Here is an 18,338-nt window from a genome sequence, read left to right as displayed (position 1 = left end):
ACTGTAGCCAAGTAAGCATCTCTCACTTACATATTCACACATGGTTTAGAACAGTGATTCTCACCTTTTTTTTAAAACCATCGCCTCTTTTAATGAACATTAAAATTGCCTGGATTATGAACCCCTCCCACTATTTTGATGTAGTCCACAATAACAACTGCTAATGCACAGAAAATAGTCTTAACTACTTTTTTCCCCCTCTCCTGGACATCTAGTATTACTCCTATATGTTAACTAATTAGCTTTACTGCCTTCCATGATCAAAAACTATACTTCTAATCCTAGCTGCCACCTTGCAGATGTTTGTCATTAATCTCAAAGTAATTTGAGATCAAGAATGTAGATAAATTCAACATACATGCATCTTTACAATGAAAAATTATATAATTTACCATTATAAGTAACTTGATTGTCAAAAATGAACAATAAATAGAAGAAACCTCCAGGAATATGATCTCTGACTAATTATAAGTCCAAATGGATGCTTATATGTTATCTTCATACATAGTTTTACATAATGCCATGTGCAGTCTCAAGAGAACTTTTAAGTATGACTGGGTAGAGCAGATGATTTTAATTTTTCAGCTATGTCAAAGAACAGAAAAAGTACCGTATATATTAACCTACAAAGTCTAAATTTCATGCATCAAGATCTGCAATAACTTCCCACATACTTCATTCACTTCAACCAAGAATTTAAAATTTTTTTTCATTCTGCTCTAACAGTGAAATAGTTCATCGGTTTTAAAAAATGAACCCTCATATTCAATCATTCATTATTTCCACAAATATTTCTTAAGCACTTAGAGTGTGTCAGTCACTGCTTTAGGTGCTGGAGATACAACAATGAACAAGACAGACAATGACCCCGCCCTCATAGAGCTTATATTCTAGTGAGGAACACAAACAATAAATAAGTGAAAACAAACATATACTAAAATTTCAGGTAGTGTTAAATGGTATGAAGAAAAATAAAACAGGATACAGGGATAAATAGGGGTGGTAGTTATTTTAGATAGGAGTCTTAAAAAGGATGAAATCTGATTTATCTTTTTAAAAGATCTCTTTGGCTGTTGTGCAGATAATAAAATGTAGGAGATCAAGAATGAAAGTAGAGATAGGTAAGAGGTTGTTGCAGAAGTGACAGGTAATGATGGCTTAGACTAGAGTGGTAATGGTGGAGGCTATGTGATATAGTCATATTTGCATTATATTTTGAAGGAGACTCAGAAGGACTTGATGATGGATTGAGTGTTGGTGTGAGCGAGCAAGAAAATTCAAGAATGAGTCCTAAGGTTTTGGTGAGCAACTGGGTAAATACTGGTTTGAAGAGAAAAATCAGAGATACTTCCTAGGATTTGGTGGTAGGGTTGATGGTAATGCCGTTTATTGACATAGGGAAGGTTTTGTGATGGGGGCAGAATTCAGTTGCCCCGATTTGGTCACATTAAGTTTGCCTATGAAACATCAAGTGTAAATGTTGAGTAGACAAAGATATTTAAGATGGAAACTCGGGAGATGACTAAGCTAGAAACAAAGTTAGGCATCATCAGCATGTAGATGATATTTAAAACCACGGGACTAAATAAAATGTTCTAGGGAAGGAGGGTGACTAGAGAAGAGAAAAGAATGAAGACCTGAGCCGTGGGTGGTCTGGGAAATGAAAGAGGAGTCAGCAAAAAAGTCTGGGTAGAAACGGCCATTGTGGGAAGAGCAAAGCGAGGGGAGAATGCTACCCAGGGAAACAAGCTGCAGAAAGTGATTCAAGAAGAAAAGTGTGATCAGCTGTGTCAGATACTGCTGAGAGGTTAAGATGAGAACTGAAACTTAATTATTGGATTTGGCAAGGTGAAAATTATTGATAATCTTGACAAGAATCATTTCAATGAAGTGGTAGGGTTGAAAGCCTGATAGGAACAAATTGAGGAGAGAATGGGAAAGGCAGAATGAGAGACAGCAAGTAAACTTTTCTGTGGATTTTTGCTGAGAATGGAAACAGAAAAATAGAGGAGTAGGTAGAGAGAGGAATATGGGGTCATATGTCTATGTGGTCTATGTTTAAGGAGAGAGTAGCTTACTTACAGGAGCAGGGTCCATAAGTAGATAAGAAAGGATGGAATCCAGTGCATAAGAGTCACAACAAAGCCCTATCACCCTCCCTCAATAAAATTTTCAAACAGGCCACCAAGTTACCATGCTTCCTCTAGAACGTTAGAAATGTTCCCTTGGACTAAGGCACCTCCAGAACACCTATGTTTAAATGCAGTGATTTTATTAGGAGGCTTAGAAAGCTGTGTTTTTATATGGCATTCTTTGAGTTCTTATACATTTCTCTTATTAAATTGTACTTTGACATTATGCCATGGCTTACACTGAGAAAGATTACAACAAAAGAGTTATATGCATACCAATTTCTACTTATTTAGGAGTATGTTTAGAATATTGCCCAGAAAATCACTCCTAAATTCCCCTTTATGAAAACCCATAAAAATTTATCTTATAATTATCTCAAGTCTCAATATTAGGAAAAATTGTATTCCTCCTGCATAACTAATTTGTTTTAACCTATGGATAATAATACTTGATCATGTTTCCCTCTTTGGCCACTCAGAAGTTCAGGATAAATTTGTGGACCTCATAGTTTATCACAAGAGTTAGGGGAAACTGAAGGTCTTTCTGTCTCTCTCTCCATCTATTTTAGGAAATTACCAAGCTGCTGCCTTTCCATAGGATTTTTTTGGATCGACTAGAAGAGAATGAAGCCATAGACCAGGACCTGCAGGCTTATATCCTGCACCGGATACACAGCAGCTCAGAGATCCAGAATAACATTTCACTTAATGGCAAAATGGACAACACTACATTTGGCAAACTCAGTTCTCATCTCAAGACCCTTAGTCAAGGGTCCTATCTATACCTGAAACTCACATTTGACCTCATAGAGAAAGGCTATCTAGTATTAAAGAGCTCTAGCTACAAAGTAGTTCCTGTTTCACTTTCTGAGGTTTATTTACTCCAGTGCAATATGAAGTTCCCAACCCAGTCTTCCTTTGACCGGGTGATGCCTCTCCTGAATGTGGCAGTGGCCTCTCTCCACCCACTGACTGATGAACATATCTTCCAGGCCATCAATGCTGGTAGCATTGAAGGCACACTAGAATGGGAGGATTTTCAGCAGAGAATGGAAAACCTCTCCATGTTTCTAATCAAGCGCAGAGACATGACTCGTATGTTTGTACATCCTTCTTTTCGAGAATGGCTTATCTGGAGAGAAGAAGGAGAGAAAACCAAATTTCTCTGTGACCCCAGGTAAGCCATAGATCTGTACTAAGCAAGTCTGAGCCTATTTTGTATTTATGGGGTGGATATTGAAAGCATTGAGAAGTGTTCTTCATTGAACACTTAGAGGAAACACCGTCTCTGTTTCTTCTCAAGGCAAGGCTATAGTGAACTTAACTAATTTATTTCCTCACAGTGTTATTTCCTGAAGACTCTAGATCTGCAGAGGTATTTAGAATGCTGCCCTACATTCCTATATTTTCCTAAATAATTTTCTCTGATCCCACTAGGGATCACAGGCTGTAATTAACTTAGCCATTTAACAACTTCCTCAGTGTTCTTCAGATATGAAGAAAGAATTGAAATAGTGTTTATCTCTTTGACTCGTTTAAAATCACTTAAAAATTGGGGTTGCCCTTTTAAAAGCCATATAAGGTCACCAGTGAATAACCCTATTAAAGCCCAGCCTGTGCTACAATCTACAGTGGAAAATAGAATCTTAAACCTCGTAGCTGAAAAATACTTGAAGAGATCAGCTGGTCTAGCCCCTCTCTGCCTTTCGACAAATAAGGTGTCATTATCCCCATTTTAGTATAAAGGCAATAAGAAGCTGAATCACTTACCCAAAGTCATAAAGTGAATAGATGGAGGAAGGGAGAAGGACTAGAATAAGGTTGGTAAATATATGGTATATACCACCATTCTCCCATCCTATGCCCATGGTAGACATTGCTGCTTTACCTGGGTGCTCTTTCCTAATTACCTTGGTCCTGACTTGAGAGTCTTTCTCAACTCAGCAAACTAGACTAAATATGAAACTATTTCTCATTCTCTTGGATGGAACCTAGTTCTCTGATATGTTAGTGGGGTGTGATTTCTACTCCTCCACACTATCCTTTTAAAAGAATTATACCTTTAGTAAATTTGGTGTTTTCAAAAGTAAGCATATTCCTGGATTCCTGGAAACAAAGAAGACACCAGCAACACAGCTCACAAATGCGGAGCTTATTCTGGCTCAAGAAGAAGATAGGCCAAGTTTGACTGTGCCTTGTTCTGTGACTCAATCGGAGAGACTAAACATCTCTGACCATGCTGTGGCTCTATTTTCCTTGTGGCAATGTTCTTCACCAGGCCTTATTGGAGACAAGTATGCTTGTGGACATTCTGCTCAGCCTACTTCATGCTGATTCATTAGAAAATTTGTTCTAGATTCTTAAGAAGATATTAAGCCAGGCAGTAGATTTTGTGGCATTTTCCCTGAAAAAAAACTCATTGCCGTCAAGTCGATTCCAACTCATAGCAACCCTGTGTGACAGAGTAGAACTGCCCCATAGGGTTTCCAAGGAGCGCCTGATGGATTCGAACTGCCAGCCTTTTGGTTAGCAGCCAAACTGTTAACCACTACATCACCAGGGTTTCCAAGGGTAACTTTTTTAAAGAAACATGCTATAGTGGAAAAAGTTTTGAGTCAGATTACCTATATATAAGTCCTACCTCTTCTAGGAACTAAATGTGACGTTTGGAAAGTTACATAATGTTTCTGAGACTTGGTTTTCTTATCTATATAAAGGAGCTAATAATGCCTTCTTCCTGGAGTTGTTGAAAGTTAAGTGGGGTTGTGTAGTATAATGCCTAGAATAGTATAGAGTACACATAGGAATTGTTGAGGGAACGTTCTTTTTCTTCCTCTCACTTTGCAGAAACAGACACTTCAGGTATACCTTATCTGAATCCTGTGACTAATTGGGCAGGCAGCGACAGTCGTTTTCCATTAACATTTTGGGGCATAAGATTCAAAACCAAACCAAACAAAAATGAATCTGTGTCTCTTATATGAATTGTATGGTGTTCCTAAGAGGGTTTTACTATAAATCCCACTAGTACTGCTGCCTTTGCTTAAATACATAGAGTTAATAACCACATATTTAAGAAACAGGGACCCGTGTTTATTGCCTAATAAATTCTTTGAGATCGGTACCCAGAGAGACTCTGCTAGCTGACCTGCTCTCCCATCCTGGGACATCTCAAAGGATTCAGGACAGCCAGACTACCACTGAATTAACAGTGTCCAACAGTTGAAACCCTCAGGAGCTCCCCATGGAGAAAATATTTATGAAGCCATCTCATGGCTCTGCAGGCTTACTTTCTCAACATTGTTTATGAACTAGAAGTATTGCTGCAACAGACCTGATGCATTAGGACTAGAAGAGCAAACACTTCTAACTTCAAATACTGTATAGTCTGTTCCCTGTGATTGAATAACACTCACGGCTGCTGAGGGATCATCATATTACACTTAATGGCAGAGAGTAAAATTGTAAACAGGACCAGGGGTTATCAAAAAAGGTTCCTTAGGTTTTATTTCAGTTGGAATTAAGCTCCTATCCAGTACTGTCTGGCACCAACCTGGTTACTAAAGAATTGATCTCAGAGCTTGAGGCTCTCTGGGTCAATGAGATGGAAATTCACTAAGAATTTAATGCTATTGGCAAAGCCCAAGCTGGCCTTTCGAAGAACCTGGCTACAGTGCTTTCCATTTCAGGCAAGTCTGATTAGCAGGACTCTCTCCAGTCAGGGTTTGTCTTTGTGGCCTTCAGCCTCTACTTCCTGCCCATTGTTTCCCCCTCTCTTCTCCACTTTCTCTCCAGTATTTTGATAAACCACGGATGACCAACTTGGTGCCTCTGAAATCACACCACGTAGGCCAGTGCCTGGCATGCATGCCTCAGTGTAAGGAGAGCTCTGTGTAAAGAAGCAACAGAACATCCTTCTCTCTTCCAGTCCATTTTCCTGGGCTTTCAGCACTCAGTTGTTCACCCTGAACTTACTGACCTTATTAGGGAATTCGACACAGATGAGAATATTCTACTAAAGCGAAAAAATAGTTGATCTTCGTCAGAAATAAGCCACCCAGGGAGATAGCTTCTGCCTAAACTGAAAAGAGTCAGTAATCTGAGGATGGTGCTGGAAAGAGGAAGTTGCAGCCCCAGAGGTCAGTGCTATAGCTGAGGTTGAGCTTTCTTGATTTTAAGTATCAGGTTGCCTGTTGTCCCAGAATCAATCAGGGCAGAGAATTGACATCAGAGAGATGACCTAATGTTGCATAGACATATAATTGTCACAGAAAGAATGAATTATAGTTAATGTCTTTTCTTGGCTTAGTAACAGGGTGAGGTATTTTGTGTATGTATGTGTGATTATCAAACTGTAAGGGAAGTATTACTGAAGAATCTTTTATCACATCAAAACGTCTAAAATTTTGAATTTGCTCTCTAGATAAAAGTATGCCTCTTGAAGCACTCACAAACCTTAGCCCCTCATCATCTTATTCTGCTTATTTCCCACTCCATCACTGTCATACTTCTTGCCTCTGAAATTAATCCGTACTATGTTTTTTTTTTTCCTTTGTGCACTGAGATATCAGATTAATTCACTAATCTAATAAACTAATCCCTGCTATCATGCTAATGATGGGTAGAAAACCCATTCCAGGCAACTTATGCATTTTAAGTAAGGGATTTGAGAGAAGAAGTCACCAGCCCTTGTTATCTAATCTGTTAGTGACTTCAATAGTGGAAATTTGAGGCTGATAAGAGTAGACAGTTGGAGGCACAAGCCTTGTGGTGCTGTCCAGTTGCTGCTTTGTATTTCTGTGTAGCTTTAGGTTAGCCCTGAATGAACTGCATCTCTTTTTCCTGTTTTCTTTCCTCAGTATCTTTGTTTTCATGGTATCTAGCCACCTTGTTCCCAGTAACAGCTCTCAGATCAACATTTTTATTGTGTGTGTGTATGTATACCAATACATACATACATAAATATATATATGTATTTATCCCCTTACATACATATATGTAAGGTTTTGATATGGAGATTAGAAGATTCAGCTGCCTTATTTTTAACTGTTTGAATAAAACACAGAAGGCTTCTTGTGAACTTTATTTAATGAGTATTAAACTGATACAACCTAATGAGTTTGTGATTTGGAAGCCTAATTTGGTTTGACCTGATTTCTTCAAGATCAAACTCATAGTAGCAAATTTTATGGCCAGTAGAGAAGAGGAAAAGCTATACAAATCCTGCCTATATGGGGGTAGTTGAGTACTTACCTGACTTTTTATGACCAGAGTTGATTGCTTATAATAAATGGTTTGTTGAGGTTTTTCCAAATTTATTTGACCATATTATCAGTGAATTATACATTGGAGACCTGATACTCCAAAATTCCGAAAGCAGAGTATCAGAGAAGAGGCAATGTATCTAAGAAAAGGAGGGAGAAGGGGAAGCATCGCCCCTGTAAATGAAAATTAACTCTGTGCCAAGGACTATACACTTTGCCTCCTTGTAGAATTCATGGATCTGAAATGACCACAAAATGATAAGTTGCAGGATTGTGGTGATTTTGTTTGTTTTTTTAAATCCAAGTATGGGCCTCCAAGCATGATGACATTTAAGCAAAAAGTCGAGGTCACTGCTCCTGACAGCCATTGCAGGTTCCCACAACAAACCCTTAAACTGGGACATGAGTTCTGCTGTCTGAAAGCATTAGGAAAGAATCAAAGCAGTGAAACGTGGGAAGAAAAAAAAGGGGCCTCCTGAACTAAATCAGCCCTTAGAAGATTTGGAAGAGCTAAAGCAAGGGGAGATGTACCGAACATATTTTACTAGCATTTGACCATTTGTAGATAATGTCAGTGTTGTGTTGTTGGTTGCCATCAAGTCGATGCCAACTCATGGCGACGTGTGCAGAGTAGAATTGCTCCTTAGGGTTTTCAAGGCACTGACCTCTCAGAACCAGATAACCAGGCCTGTCTTCTGAGGAGCCTCTGGGTGGGTTCCAACCGCCAACCTTTTGGCTAGTAGTCAAGCGCTTAACCATTTGTACCTTCCAGGGACTCTTACCTCCCTGGAAATATTGCCTCCCTAATCTCTTCAGAAACCCTGGTGGCATAGTGGTTAAGAGCTACAGCTGCTAACCAAAGGTCGGCAGTTCGAATCCACCAGGCACGCCTTAGAAACCATATGGGGCAGTTCTACTCTGTCCTATAGGGTGGCTACGAATCGCAGTCAACTGAACAGTGACAAATTCGGTTTTTTTTTTTAATCTCTGCTTGGTGACCTGGTGGTGCAGTGATTAAGAGCTCAAATGGTAACCAAAAGGTCAGCAGTTCAAATCTACCAGCCACTCCTTGGAAACCCTATGGGGCAGTTCTCCTCTGTCCCATAAGGTCACTCTGAGTCGAGATCGACTCAACAGCAACGGGTTTTTTTTTTTTTTTTTTTAAATCTCTGTTCAGGAGCCCTGGTGGCACAGTGGTTGAAGTGCTCAGCTGCTAACCAAAAGGTTGGCATTTCAAACCCACTAGCTGCTCCATGGAAAAAAGATGTGGCAGTCTGCTTCCATAAAGATTACAGCCTTGGAAACCCTATGGGGCAGTTCTACTCTGTCCTATAGGGTCACTATGAGTTGGAATTGACTCACCTGCAACAGGTTTGGTTTTTGGTTAATCTCGGTTCAGAATCATCTGGATGACAGCTAACAATAACAAAAACAATTTCTGTTCAGCATCTATATCTGCTTCATTTCTATTTCTTTCTGTAACTAAGGAGAAGTCAGTCCTCCGACCTCATGATTTGGCTGTATGATTTCCAGGGAGAGATTTCATTGATATGTAACATTAATGGCTGTTTGTCCAATTTGCCAATGAATATTTTTTCCTTATTTAATTCAATTTCTGATCCTCTGTTGCCATCAAGAATAAATTTGAAACTCAAATTTTAAGTATTTTAACCTAGTAACCCAAGTCATGGTTTTGTTTTATGAGACAAGGGAGAAATTATATGAAATCTAATGTAAATTTTAGAGCTTGTCCAATTTGTCAATACATGAATGTCCTCCAACTTTACAAATTTGTTTTCTCTCAGCATAAATCATAGAACCCATACTTATTAGTCAAATAGGCAAACTGTTCCCATCTTTAAAGTTCTCATAGCATCAGAAGATGAACAGCAATATTTTTTTTTTCCTTTTCCAAATCCAAAATGAAGTCTGGAAAAATATAGTAATTAGCATCCTTCCCCAGGCCCATTCAAAACTGAGAACTACTTATTCTTACTGTTATAGAAACAAGAAATTTGCTAGGTCAATAAATATACAGAATAATAGTTCTCCTTATAAGGAGCCTTGGTGGCACAGCGGTTAGGCGGTCAGCTGCTAACTGAAAAGTTGGTAGTTCGAACCCACCAGCCGCTCCGCAGGAGAAAGATGTGGCAGTCTCCTTCTGTAAAGATTACAGCCTTGGAAACCCTGTGGGGCAGCCTGTGCTATAGGGTCGCTATGAGCTGGAATCGACCCAACGGCAGTGGGTTTTGTTTTTCAGTTTTGCTTATGTTAAGGTGGGGAAAGGGCATCATTTTATGACTTGGCAAACCTGCAGAAGAACCAGCTAATACAAACAGAAAGGACTTGTCCTCTCCTATATTGTTTGTTTTTGCTACAATAAGCTAATATTGCTTCATAAGTATAAACATATATGTAACTTTTTTTAAGGTGAAGGTTGCTCAGAATATACCTGTTAAAACAACCTCACCTAAAAATCTAAAATGGGGAGGAAGTGAGGCAGGTGATTAAGGGAATTTTTTTTATGAAAGTAACATGGGAAATAGAGGCTGTATTGTCCAGTTAGTGAGGCGCTGAAGCAACACTGGCTGAACTGAAAGATGGGAATCCCACAGACTTTCCTAGATTGTCAGACTGAGATTAATGACACAGCAGCCAGGAGTTATCACCAATTTAGTGGAATATGACGGCATATTTTCTTTTTTTGTGAGTAGAGCAACTCACTGAGCCATCTCTAGAGACTTTTTTTCAAAAGCAGATAGATCTCCTCATTTTGTAAAATCAACACGAATAGCCTTCTAGCCTCTCAACCATAAGAACCCACGTCTGTGAGAGGTGTATTCACTGTATCCATCAGCACATCCAGTTGGTTCTACAGCCCAAATTTCCCTTGTAAGTATCCACTTATTTCCATCTGTACTGACCACACCCTAGGCTTTCACATGGACTACCATTAAAAAACAAAATTGTTGTAGAGTCGATTCCAAGTCATGGCAGCCCCACATAATGTCAGAATAGAACTGTGCTCCATAGAGTTTTCAGCTGATTTTTTGAAAGCAGATCACCAAGCCTTTCTTCTAAGTTGCCTCTGGGTAGACTCAAAACTCCAACCTTTTGGGTAGCAGCAAAACATGTTGTCCATTTGCACCACCCAGGACTCTGGGCTACCACAATAGTCTCCTAATTGGTCTTTCCACTTGCACACTCTTACCGTCCTCCAGTCCATTCTCCACCAGCAGCCAGAGTGATCTTTAAAACAAAAACAAACTACAAATCAGACCATGTGACCTTCTCCAACAGTGGGCTCAAACAGCAACCATTGTGAGATTGACACAGGATCCAGCAATGTTTCATTGTTGTACATGGGGTGGCTATGCGTCGAAGCTGACTTGATGATACCTAACAACACCACCTTCCTTAAAAATCCTTCAATGGCTTCTTGTTGCAATTAGAATAAAATCAAAGCTAGACTCGTCAAAGCCTTGTGTTTATAGAGATCACTTCTGCTATCTCCCTTAATTGAGCTCATTCATTCTTCTTACTCTGGTCATATTGACCATCTGCAAGTCCCTAGAACTTGTTAAGCTGTTTTCCATCTCTGAGACTTTGCGCTTAACATTTCCCTCCATCTGGAGCTCGTTTTCCCTGGCTCATCACATGGCAAGATCTCTCGTTTATACTTCAGATTTCAGCGTAAATGCCACCTCATCAGGGAAGCTACCGCTTACCACCTTATCTTTGTAAGTCCTTCCCAGGGCTTCCAACTGGTTGGTTCCAGTTCGAACCCCTGCTGAAAATTTGCATTTCCACCCCAGATACACTGAATTAGAATCTACGTTTTAACAAGATCCCCCAAGTTGATTCTTATGTATAATAAATTTTGAGAACCACTGCTTTACTAGTGGTTCTCAGAATTGGTCCCTAACTAGCATCATTAGCATAGCCTGGGAACATGTTAGAAATGCAATTTCTCAGCAGGGATTTGAACAAGACTGAACTGGTTCAAAGCCCTGGTCCCTCCTGGTTTTATCATAGCAATTTTTTTTTTCCTTTGTAACACTTACCACAGTCTATTATTGAATTTATTGTATGTGATACTTGTTTATTCCCCTCAAGAATGTGAGTGAGTTCAGTAAGGACAGTAACCTTTTCTGTCTTGCTTACCTTTGTCTTCATAATGGTTAGTAGAGTGCCTGGCACACAGTAAGCACTCGATAGTTTTTTTTAATGTTGAATTAATAAGTGAACAAAGGAATGTTAAGTTTAAGCTTATAACTGAAAATGGTTGAGAAACTCTTTATACAGCTCGACAGCAACTTTTGTTCATTTTGTTACCTCCTACCATGCCTCAGAAAACCATTAAGACATGCATTGCAGCAAGCATTCAGTGAACATTTATAAAGTAATATATTCAAGGCTGTGCTAATTACAATAGGGGATACAAATATAGTAAGATAGATCTATCTACCAGGACTTACAGGTTAGTGATTTTAACAGACATTTATAACTAGCTATAATTCAAAGCAGAATGTTGTACTAGAGATATAAACAGAGCTGAGGGACACAAGAAGCAAGAGAGAAGTGATAAATCTTCCTATGCCTACTGTGTTTCAAGCTGTGACAATTCAGTGGAGTCCTTGCTCTCCTGCCTCGAAGCCCTGCTGAGTGCCTAAAGACTTCATTTTTGAGACAGAAGGGAGGTGTCCGTTTTCCAAGGGCCAGTGATGCATTAACAGAAGGACAGCAGGAAGCTGTGTGACAAAGCAGCAAATTTCTGTCCATATTCTATGTTTACAAAGAAATAATGCTGTCCCACTGTCATGGTTTGAATTATGTCCCCCCAAAAATGTGTGTATCAGTTTGGCTGGGCCATGATTCCTGGTACTGTGTGATTTTCCTGTAAACTTGCCTCTATGATATTAATGAGTGAGGGTGGGTGGCAGTTGTGTTAGTAAGGCAGGACTGGATCTACAAGACTGGACTGTGTCCTGAGGCAATCTCTTGAGATATAAAAGACAGAAGTGAGCAGAGAGACAGTGGAACCTCATACCATCAAGAAAGCAGTGCCAGCAGCAGAGTGCGTCCTTTGGACCAGGGTCCTTGCGCCAAGAAGCTCCTAGTCCAGGGGAACACTGATGAGAAGACCAAGAGAGAGAGAAAGCCTTCCCCTGGAGCTGACACCCTGAATTTGGACTTTTAGCCTACTTTGACTATGAGGAAATAAACTTCTCTTCTTTAAAACCATCCACTTGTGGTATTTCTGTTATAGCAGCACTAGATGACTAAGACACCCACCCATTTCTACAAAGGTATGACTTGGGCATATATTGCTTATAGTCTACTACTTATAGCCTGCTTCCATCAGGCTCTTTCATTTCCACATTAAATATGGAATAGTAGGACAGCATCACTAGAAATGTATTTTGTACTCAGCTTCCATGAGAAAGCCATGACAAGCACATCCCAAAGCAGTTACTGGTTCTCATAAGCTAGAGGGAAGAATTTTTGCAAAGACATGTGGCTGTAATTTGCTGAGAATTGATAGCAACAAGCAGATTATAAGGTAGCAACTACCAAAGGTTAACTGTAGCCAGAATTTTTAAGATGAGAGGTGGAAAAGATGAGGATTGTCAGTCTATTCTTAACATTTGGGTCGTATTCATACTCATTTCACAGTCTTAACAGTGGCAACAGAGGCAACTGCCAATTCAAGACCAAGTTAAGTAGCAAATTGGAAAGTGGATCTGGGAGTTCTTTGTGTTCTCTTCCTTGTACCCATCTGCTCAGCATTTATTCATTCACAAAACATTTATTGAGCTTCTGCTCTGTACCAAGGATTGTACGAGGCACTAGAGGAACATAGGACACCCCCAGACACTAAAACCATTACCCTCTAAGGATGTCAGATATATAAGCAACCAACAATAATACCATAGGAACCTAGACAAGAGGGAAATACTTTGCAGAAGAGGTGACACTCAAGTTCAGCCATGAAGGATGAGTTGGATCCAATTAAATAGCATAGGAACGGGAGAGCACTTGTAGGCAGAGAAGAAAAGGTAATCACAGTAGCAAAAGCAAGGAAGAATGTGAAGGTACGAATGTACCTTTGGGGAACAGTGAGCAGCTATGATAACAGAATAACATGCATGGTCATAAAAAGAGATTGACAGAAGGTGTTACTAGAGGAAAAAAACACTGAATGCCATGTTTGAGACTTTTCCATTTGCCATTCTGTAGCTACCAGGAAGCCTCTGTAACTTTTTGCGCAGGAGGAGACAGTGATTGGATAACTCTGATGATGTGAAAGGTAACTCTGGGAAGTAATGTACAGGAAGATGGGTTGAAGAAAAGGAGATGCTGCAGGTTGGGATAGTAGTTATGAGGTTTATAGCAATAGTCCAGTTAAGAAATAATACTAAAACCTAAAATGTGAGAATAGTGAGCAATACTCTGTCCTATAGGGTTTCCAAGGAGCAGCTGGTAGATTCGAACTGCTGACCTTTTGGTTAGCAGCCGAGCTCTTAGCCACTGTGCCACCGGGTCTCCTTTTTAATAATAAAGAACCTTTTATATTGGGTATAGGGGGGATAGAAAATAACCTATTGACTGTCACAAAGAACAGGGACATCTCTGTTCTAAGGGACTCTGCTTCAACAATCTTGTGGTAAGGTATAATAATTTCAACTTGTTTCTAAATATCTAATTTATGAGAAAAATATGTTTTAGTTTCTACATATTTTCATTGGCATCAGTTCTTCCTTCCAGTATTCATCCTTCCATCCATCCCTCTATTAGCAATCCCTCAAAAACTGTTTTTTTTGTTTGTTTGTTTAACATAAGGTAATGCTAACTGCTAAAACAAATAAACCATAAAACTTCAGTGATTTACCGCAATAAAAATTTATTTCTCACTCACATAAAGTCTAATCCCCGCACAGTCTTTCAGGGACCCAGGCTCTGCCATCTTTAACACACAGCTTCCAGGGGTCCTGTTTGATGACATCGGCTGGGAGATGGAGGAAGGCAAGAGTGGAGGAGCACAAGATTTTATGGGCCAGATCTGAAGTGATGAATATCATTTCTCCCACATTCCAGCAGCCAGAGCTGAGTCGTATGATTGCACTTGAATGTAAGAAATACAATCCTTGCAAGCTAGCTACTTCTCAGCAACTCTGGACTGTAGAGGAGGAGCACGGATCATTTGTAGGTAGCTAGCCATCTCTGCCCCGTAATTCTGGTATCGTTAGGGCTTTCTAAATAATTCCCCACATACACCTCTATAATCTCCGCTCCATAGCAACACACGTTATCTTGGGCCATATATATATAATATGGATAGATAAGGTAGGCTTTAGATTATAAATAATTTCTTGTCAGCTGGCTGTAACTATACCACTACCTCATTGGAGCATTACGCAAAAGAATATCAAAACACTTAAGTGTTGTTTCTCTGAAACACTAAAGTGTTATATATCAAGTTAGTCATCACAAGAGCTAATGAAATCTTTATGACAACACGTTAGTTCCTATAACTAGAACGATAGAGAAAACATCCATGCTAGAAATATTTGAGTACCTTTATTAGCATGTTTCAGTACTAAAAATAGAAACGTTAAGACTAGCTATCTCCCTGGGGTGCTAAGTGAAAAATCTACTAGAAAAACAAACATAGTGCCATTGAATATTTTGTGTAAAACAACAGTTATCAACTTCCAAACTATTAAATAGGGAGTGGTTCTTGCATTAGAAAGGAGTTCTTCTCTAAAAGACTCTGTAGCTTTTAACTCTGGAGGTACAAGGTTATCATCTGAGGGTAGCTCCTCACTGCCTTGTAATCCATAGTTGTCCAAGGGTGAGTATCACTTGTCTCCATTGATCCATATAGAGAGGCTGCTGATGGCTGCAAATGAGAGTGGAAGTGCGATCTACCCTCTACTATTCTGGATGCCACATTCTCTGCCTTTCCTCAAAGCAGATATATCCAGGAGAAGTTAGAGGGGACAGTGCTGGGAAAAGAATCCTGAACTCTGGTCTGTGATTGATTCTCTCCTAAAATATCGAAAATGAAGTACACCCTGAATGTAAGAATTAATAACCTCCTGAAAGCCTCTAGTCTGCATGAGAAATTTTTTTTTGTTAGTTTATGATTTTTTCCCATACAAAAATTTATACGTACATTGTTATGTGACTCTAATTGCTCTTCCCGTACTGTGACAGCACACTCTTCCTTTCCACCCCTGATTCCCCGTGTCCATTCAACCAGCTCCTACCCCTCTCTGCCTTCCCATTTCACCTCCGGACAGAAGCTGCCCATTTAGTCTCTTGTATCTACTTGAGCTAAGAGGCACACTCCTCATGAGTATCACTTAATGTCCCACAGTCCAGTCCAATCCCTGTCTGAAGAGTTGGCCTTGGAAATTGTTTTAGTTCTGGGCTGATAGAGAATCCAGGGGCCATGCTTTCTGGGGTTCCTCCAGTCTCAGTCAGACCATTAAGTCTGGTCTTCTTACTAGAATTTGAGTTCTGCACCCCACCTTTCTCCTGCTCCATCCGGGACTCTCTGTTGTGTTCCCTGTCAGGGCGGTCATTGGTGGTAGCTGGGCACCATCTAGTTCTTCTTGTCTCAGGCTGATGAAATCTGTGGTTTATGTGGACCTTTCTGTCTCTCGGGCTACTACTTTCCTTATGTCTTTGGTGTTCTTCATTCTCCTTTATTCCAGGTGGTTGGGACCAATTGATGCATCTTAGATGGCTGCTTGCAAGCTTTTAAGACGCCAGACGCCACTCACCAAAGTAGGATGTAGAACATTTTCTTAATAAGCTTTGTTATGCCAGGGGACCTAGACGTCCCATGAAAGCATCACCCCAGACCCCTACCCATGCTACTCTGTCTCTCAAAGTGTTTGATTGTATTCGGGAAACTTCTTAGCTTTGGTTTAGTCCAGTTGTGCTGACTTCCCCTGTAGTGTGTGCTGCCCTTCCCTTCACCTGAGATAGTTCTTATCTACTATCTAACTAGTAAATAACCCTCACCCTCCCTCCCCACCCTTGTAACCATCAAAGAATGTTATCTTCTGCGTTTAAACCTTTTCCTGAGTTCTTACAGTAGTGGTCTTGTGCAATATTTGTCTTTCTGTGACTGACTAAATTCACTCAGCATAATGACCTCCAGCTTCTTCCATGTTATGTTTCACGGCCTCATCATTGTTCTTTATCATTGTGTAGTACTCCATTGTGTGGATATACCATAATTTGTTTATCCATTCATCCGTTGATGAGCACCTAGGTTGTTTCTGTCTTTTTGCTATTGTGAACAGTGCTGCAGTGAACATGGATGTGCATGTATCTGTTCGTATGATGGCTCTTATTTCTCTAGGATATATTCCAAGGAGCGGGATAGCTGGATAGTATGGCACTTCTATGTCTAGCTTTTAAAGGAAGCTCCAAATCAATTTCCAAAGTTTTTGTACCATTTTACATTCCCACCAACAGTGTATAAGTGTTCCAGTCTCTCCACAACCTCTTTAGCATTTATTATTTTGTGTTTTTTGGATTAATGCTAGCCTGTTGTGGTGAGATGATATCTCATTGTAGTTTTGATCTGCATTTCTCTAATGGCTAATGATCGTCAACATTTCTTCCAGTGTTTGTTAGCTGCCTGAATATCTTCTTTGGTGAAGTGCCTGTTCATATCCTTTGCCCATTTTTAATTGGGTTATTTGTCTTTTTATTGAGGTTTTGCAGTATCCTGTAGATTTTAGAGATTAGATGCTGATCAGATTTGTCGCAGCCAAAATTTTTTGCCCAGTCTGTAGGTTGTCTTTTACTCTTTTGGTGAAGTCTTTTGATGAGCGTAAGTGTTTGACTTTTAGGAGCTCCCAGTTATCTAGTCTCTCTTCTGGTGCTTGTGCATTGTTACTTATGGTTCGTATTGTGTTTATGCCATGTAATAGGGCTCCTAGCGTTGTCCCTATTTTTTCTTCTATGATTTTTATCATTTTCGATTTTATATTTAAATCTTTGGTCCATTTTCAGTTAGTTTTTGTGCATGGTGTGAGGTATGGGTCTTGTTTCAGTTTTTTTGCAGGTGGATATCCAGTTATGCCAGCACCATTTGTAAAAGAGACTGTCTTTTCCCCAATTAACGGACTTTGGGCCTTTGTCAAATATCAGCTGCTCATAGGTGGATGAATTTATGTCTGGTTTCTCAATTCTCTTCCATTGGTCTATATATCTGTTGTTGTACCAGTAGCAGGCTGTTTTGGCTACCATGGTGGTATAATAGGTTCTAAAATCAGGTAGTGTGAGGCCTCCCACTTAGTTCTTCTTCTTGAGTAATGCTTTACTTATCTAGGGCCATTTTCCTTTCCATATGAAGTTGGTGATTTGTTTCTCCATCTCGTTAAAAAATGCCATTGGAATTTGGAATGGGATTACATTGTAGATCAATTTGTGTAGAATTGACATTTTCACAATGTTGAGTCTACCTATCCATGAGCAAGGTATGTTTCTCCACTTATGCAGGTGTCTTTTGGTTTCTTGCAGTAGTGTCTTATAGCTTTCATTGTATATGTCTTTTACGTCTCTGGTTAGATTTATTCCTAAGTATTTTATCTTCTTGGGGGCTATTGTAAATGGTACTGATTTGGTGATTTCCTCTTCAAGGTTCTCTTTGTTGGTGTAAAGGAATCCAACTGATTTTTGTATGTTTATCTTGTATCGTGAAACTTTGCTGAAATCTTCTATTAGTTTCAGTAGTTTTCTTGTGGATTCTTTGGGGTTTTCTGTGTATAAGATCATATCATCTGCAAATAGAGATACCTTGACTTCTTCACTACCAATGTGGATGCCCTTTATTTCTTTTTCTAGCCTAATTGCTCTGGCTAGGACCTCCAGCACAATGTTGAATAAGAGTGGTGATAAAGGGCATCCTTGTCTG

The 18,338-nt window shown here is 39.6% G+C and overlaps 1 protein-coding gene across 2 annotated transcripts in view; it reads left to right on the top strand.

The window, feature by feature from the left end:
- Nucleotides 1-18,338, top strand: part of TANC2 (tetratricopeptide repeat, ankyrin repeat and coiled-coil containing 2) — a 232,057-nt gene that overhangs the window by 151,351 nt on the left and 62,368 nt on the right. For both annotated transcript variants that reach the window (XM_023729377.1, XM_023729376.1), the window contains one exon: nucleotides 2,702-3,309. In XM_023729377.1, coding sequence (XP_023585145.1) covers nucleotides 2,702-3,309 — 608 coding nt within the window. The remainder of the gene's footprint in view (nucleotides 1-2,701; nucleotides 3,310-18,338) is intronic.

The sequence above is a fragment of the Trichechus manatus genome, unplaced genomic scaffold (genome assembly GCF_000243295.1).
Source record: "Trichechus manatus latirostris isolate Lorelei unplaced genomic scaffold, TriManLat1.0 scaffold00028, whole genome shotgun sequence".
NCBI lineage: Eukaryota > Metazoa > Chordata > Mammalia > Sirenia > Trichechidae > Trichechus > Trichechus manatus.
This window is presented reverse-complemented; position numbering and strand designations above follow the sequence as displayed.